The sequence below is a fragment of the Primulina eburnea genome, chromosome 10 (assembly GCF_022965805.1).
Source record: "Primulina eburnea isolate SZY01 chromosome 10, ASM2296580v1, whole genome shotgun sequence".
In the NCBI taxonomy this organism is placed as follows: domain Eukaryota; kingdom Viridiplantae; phylum Streptophyta; class Magnoliopsida; order Lamiales; family Gesneriaceae; genus Primulina; species Primulina eburnea.
The window spans coordinates 16,787,914-16,793,545 of NC_133110.1; the positions used below are offsets into that span (position 1 = coordinate 16,787,914).

A 5,632-nucleotide genomic window follows, 5' to 3' on the forward strand; every position below is an offset into this window, starting at 1 on the left:
TAAAGTTACAACACAAATATAATATTTTAATAATAAATTAGTAGGTTTCCTGTGAAATCGTCTCACGGATCCTAATCTATGAGACGGGTCAACCATACTCATATTCACAATAAAAAGTAATAATCTTAGCATAAAAAATAATATTTTTTCATGGATGACTAAATAAGAGATCCGTCTCACAAATACAATCTGTTATACCGTCTCACACAAATTTTTGCCATAATAAATTAACAACGACATAAGGAAAAAAATATTATTAAAAGTTACCACCTAGCAATTTATATCATTCTTAAAAAAAAAAACTAATTCAATATTAATACAAAACTAGTAATAATGGTACACGCTATGCGTGTTACCAAATTGAATTTTTTGTATGTACTCTGATATTTTCAGAATCAATAACAAAGTAGAAGACTAAAAACATAAAACAAAACATGGAAAATTGAAGTGTTGAGAAGAAAAAAAACTGTCCTACGGTTTTTAAGAATATTTTAAAAAAAAATTGTGAATATTGATACTGTTGACCTGTCTCACAGATAATTCAAATATTAAGTCCGACTTCACTAGCCAAATCACCATCTAAAATGTTTTATTGTTCTTTTTTTTTTTTTTTTACCTAACGCCAAAATTGTTCTTCGGGGGTTCCTCTCCTTCGGAATTTCACCATATATAAGTTCAAAAACATTTCCCGCCAACTCCTAAGTAGAAAAAAATGAGAATCTCGGAGAATTCCACGCCCGACTTACGCCATGGCATCGCTTCCGCCACCGCCGCGGCAGTCGACAGCGACCATTCTCGTGCACTCTCTAAAATAGAATCCTTGATAAACTCGCTCGAACGCCACCCCCCTACGCAGCCCCTACTCGATTCATTCTCCTCGGATCTTAAACTCGCTCTAGCACTGATCAGTCAACTAGCTCCTTTCCCCAACTCCACCAAAATTCTAGTCTGGAAACTCAGCTACCGTCTCTGGAACGTGTGTGTCGACCTTTCCAATGCTTCTGCAGCGAAGATTTCCGAGGAACATGCCAAGCTCCGTCAACTTGCCGCAGATCTGCTCTTCCTCAATTCTGACGTTGAAGGGATACCTTCTCCGGCTATCAAGGTAGCTCTGTTCTTCTACAAGACTGGTTTGATCTGGCATGATCTCAAAAAATTCGATTCAGCGGAACACTGCTATGAAAAAGCCACCGATCTTGTATCAAAAATTGAGATTCATTCGATGTCTGACTGCGATGAACAAAAACTATTGCTAGATCTCAATCTTGCCAGATCACGAGCTGCGTGGGAAATCTCAGACAGCAATTTGGCAATCACGTTACTAAATAGGTCCAAAAATGTTTTGTTTGGTATTGCAGGAAACTATAATGCCCTAGCTAATCAGTACCTGACGTTTGGAAAGATGTTACTGTCCAAAAATGAGGCTTCTACAGTAAATCAGTCATTAAAATTGATGAATGACGCCTTAGAATTATGTGAAAAGGGGTTAAGAGTAGTGAAGAGAACTGAAGAGACATTAAATTTGAAGGAATTGAGGTTGAAGACTCTGAGATTTATTGCTGCGGCTCATTTGCAAGGTGATGAATTTGAGAGCGTGTTGAAATGTGTGAAGGTTTTGAAAGAGGTTGGGAGTGATGGTGACCACCACCCGAGTTTGAGTGTGCTGGCAATGAAGGCGTGGCTGGGATTGGGGAGGTACGGGGAGGCAGAGAAGGAGCTGAGAGGAATGGTGCTGAATAAGGGGATACCTGAGGGTGTTTGGCTATCGGCAGTGGATTCTTACTTCCAGGCTGCAGGGACGGCTGGCACAGAGACAGTTAAAGGTGTGTTTCTTGGGTTATTGGAGCGATGCCATGTTAGTGCTGGTGCAGCTGTTAGGGTGATCAATAGGATAGTTGGAAAGGGAGTGACCGGTGTTGAAGGAATGAAGGTGAGAGCCAAAGTTGTTGGGGAGTTGGTAGCAGATGAGAGGGTTGTGGCACTTTTCCAAGGAGAAGGAGCAGCAAAGGAAAGGACCACAATGCACGCTCTTCTTTGGAACTGGTAAATTCCAGTATGCCTTAAGAAGTGCATGAATATTAATCCATTATTTGATTTTAAATGAATTTGAATGCGACATTGTACAAAACTTCACAGAAGAATACGAAGAAGTTACGCTTTGTTCTAGAAGAAGTGTCTCTTATACTTTTACTGTGTTACAGTGTCACGGGAATCAGAAAATTGGCTATCTTCATAAGTACTATGCATTGTTTTCCTTGCATGTGATGATAGTTAGAATGGTCATGTGTAGTTGCTTTAGGCTCTTTGTAAATCCTGTTGATGCTTTCAACTGCCAATTCACTTTTTCCTTCAAATCACAAAAGAAATGCATGTTTATGTGTATGCGTGTTGTTTTCATTTAATCACTGGAGTTTGAAATTACGGCATTTATATTTTGAATGCCATCTCTGACCCAATCAGGAGAAAAATAAATTAAGTTCTCCTTAGATTCTTTCGGTTTTTCCCTTTTCTGCTCTGTTTCTAGAAGAACTGTATCACTTGATGCAATACCAGGTACCGATTAAGTTATTTCAAAACCTACCATTGCAGTGCCACAGATTTTTTTCGATCGAAAGATTGTCTATTCAGTGCCGATATGTTTGAAAAGGCTTTGCTGTATGTCCCTCATGGCATAGAGAACAGAATTCTTAGAGCGAAGGGATTTCGAGTTCTGTGCCTCTGCTATCTGGGACTCTTGCAGTTAGATAGAGCCGAAGAATACATTAATGAGGCGGAAAGGGTATAACAAAAATCAATCAGTGTCAACTAATCTCTCCATTATAAATATAAAATCTCTCAATTCCTGTTGTTTTTGTTTCTTTTTGTTGCAGCTGGAACCCAATATAGCTAGTGCTTTTCTCAAGGTATAGTTTTCCATAATGTTGAAAGTGAATCAACTTAAGCTCGGGTGACACTTAGGACTGTGTAATGGATTGTTCTGAAGTAATGGCTTATATTTTGTGATTTGCAGTTTAAGATCTTCTTGCAAAAAAAAGATCACAACAGCGCCATAACACTGGTGCAATCGATGCCCAACTGCCTTGATTTCAGTACAGATTTCCTCTCCCTGGTAGCCCATGAAGCCATTTCATGCCGCTCCTTTTCTGTTGCCACCGCCTCTCTGTCCCAACTCTTGAACTTTCATTTCTCAGGAAAACCGATGCAGACTAGTGAAGTTGTGGTATTCCGCACATTAGTCACAATTTTAAGTCAGGACCAGGCAAATTACTCTGATATCCTGAAACACATGAAAAGAGTTCATGCTCGTCAATCTGAGATTGGATTTGACCGTTTTTTCGGCTCGGGGGAGGTTGGAAAACGAGAAAAGAGTTGGTTTGCAGCAAATGCTTGGAATTGTGGTGTAAGGACTGGACAGGAGAAGAATTATGAGTTAAGTGCAGAATTCTTCAGGTTGGCATCAGAGTTATACGGAATTCCGGAGGATGGTAAAGCAGAGAGCAATGATGCCATGCTTTGTAAATCGATAATACTGACTGTATCCGCCATTATAGCTGATGAGAAGCATAAGAATGGGACACTTCTAGAAGCTGAAGTCAGAGAAACCATATCATTGTTAGCCAGGGCAGGAAAGGTAAACATCTAAATATGTTATAAATTTTTGTTAATGTTGCATTTGGGAAGGGTATAAAGAATATAGATACAAAATACGACGAGTCGAAAACAAATTAAGATAAAAGACAGCAGGATACAAGTGTTGAAGAACAGATTAGAAACCATAACATTTACTCTGGCCCCTTTAACTTTTAAAATAGTTATCACTAGCCAAATAGCCGAAATTGTATATGATGCCTACCGACCATGTATACCACAATCTCTGTGTTTTTTTTTAATCATCCCACAAATTTTTTTTTTATCTTCCCACATTCTCATTTTTTTTAGTGTAAATTTTGGATGTTTCTACGGTCCTTACAGACACCCATTACCGAGGAGGCTCACATATTAAAATTACATCTGACATGATATATATTTTAGCATTCACGTGAACTCTAGCTAATTCTAAATCCAAAAACAATCTCTAAGTTACCCATGCTTTTACCAATTCTTTGATGCAGATGCTAATGTCAACCTCAGGAACCATGAGAAAAAGTGATGATTATGTCGCCGATGCAATAGAGCCCAACTTCTTCTTCTTGTACACATGGAGCGCTTTCCACTTGCACTCCAGGTTAAGTGACACAGGCAACCAACAGCTACTATTAGTTAAAAACTTTGCAACCTCCAAATCTTGTGACCCAAAACAATTACTTCAAATCGGCTACGAAGCCTCACAAGGATCACAATTCAATCCTGAAGTCTCCATGTTTGCTTTAAATGCCTGCCTTTCTTCTCTTCTCGTCTCCCCTTCCCCAGATTACCAAACTGTGGCTATTGTCCTACGGAAACTAATATGTGTTAGCACCATTTGTAAGGGAGAATCCGATGATGACTCGACATTTGAAATGTATAAGCAAGCATACAGGATTATGGTTGGATTGAAGGAGGGAGAGTATCCCATTGAGGAAGCCAAATGGCTTGCCACGACAGCATGGAATCGAGCTGCTCTCCCATTGAAGATGGGGCACGTTGATTCAGGCAAGAAATGGATGAGTCTGGGATTGGAACTAGCAACAAAATATTCAGAAATGCATGGTTATAGAGCATGCATGGAAGAGTATATAGCATCTTTTGAGACGTTTAATGGCGGGGACGATGGCGAGAGAAGTATGATGGCGTCATGAATCATGATATACAAATGTTCGTAATTGTCTCTATAGAATATGATTTTGTACAGGATTTAGGTGTTGTTTCATCTTGAAACTCTCTCTCTTTTTGAATTTTCAGTACACAAGCCGTTTAGAAAAATCTTGAGTTAATAGTATTGGATCACAGAACCAGTTCGATTCGAGTTTTCCGGACAAGTCATGTGTTGATAATGTTACGTGGATATATGTTTGCAAATGAGAATTTTGATTGAAGAATACAGATTTCTCTTAAATCGATATAATCACCAACACTTGATATCCACCAACGTTTAATAAAATATTAATATTCATCCGATGTGATGTTACCGAAATCGGTGATGCTAACTGGGAGGTTAGATCTTTGCTTGGGAGGCTCGGATAAAACCTTCGGAAGATAACTGGGAGGTCGGACCTTCGCTTGGGAAGCTCGGATCAGATACCTCGAAACCAAGAAACACAAACAAGAGTGTTAGAAGGGGGCCGGAAGGTTGTTCCGGCGTAGCCCCTCCGACGCTCAAGTCAGAGAATAGAAGATTGAGAGAGTAATGTGTGTGCTGAGAGAATGTGAAAATTATGAATGAATGTTAGAGTTAACGAAACCTGGTATTTATAGGTGAACCGCAGAGTCTTAGTTTTGGTAGGTTTAGATCTTCAGAATCTTCGGAAGATTTGATTAGATCTTTACCCAGATTTGATTTAGATATCGTACCAGATTTAATTAGATCTTTAATGGGCTTTACCTTTCTGGGCGTTGATCTCTGTGGGCTACGCGCTTAATATCTGAGTAAGGGCTCTCGTAGGTATGAGCCCACGTGAAGCCAGGACCTTATGGGAGCTCGGCTCGGGAGCTC

At 39.5% G+C, this 5,632-nt stretch overlaps 1 protein-coding gene across 1 annotated transcript; it reads left to right on the forward strand.

The window, feature by feature from the left end:
* The first annotated feature begins 712 nt into the window (after window positions 1-712).
* Window positions 713-4,935, forward strand: LOC140803824 (TPR repeat-containing protein ZIP4-like). Its single transcript, XM_073159696.1, has 5 exons — window positions 713-2,043; window positions 2,590-2,779; window positions 2,871-2,903; window positions 3,011-3,631; window positions 4,113-4,935. The coding sequence occupies exons 1-5, from the start codon at window positions 713-715 to the stop codon at window positions 4,776-4,778; spliced, it is 2,841 nt and encodes a 946-aa protein (XP_073015797.1). The 3' UTR covers window positions 4,779-4,935.
* Window positions 4,936-5,632: the final 697 nt, after the last annotated feature.

Coding starts and splice junctions, on each gene's coding strand:
- LOC140803824 (XM_073159696.1), top strand. CDS start 713: ATGAGAATCTCGGAGAATTCCACGCCCGACTTACGCCATGGCATCGCT. Junction 2,044..2,589: donor CACGCTCTTCTTTGGAACTG/GTAAATTCCAGT, acceptor CTACCATTGCAG/TGCCACAGATTTTTTTCGAT. Junction 3,632..4,112: donor TGTTAGCCAGGGCAGGAAAG/GTAAACATCTAA, acceptor TCTTTGATGCAG/ATGCTAATGTCAACCTCAGG.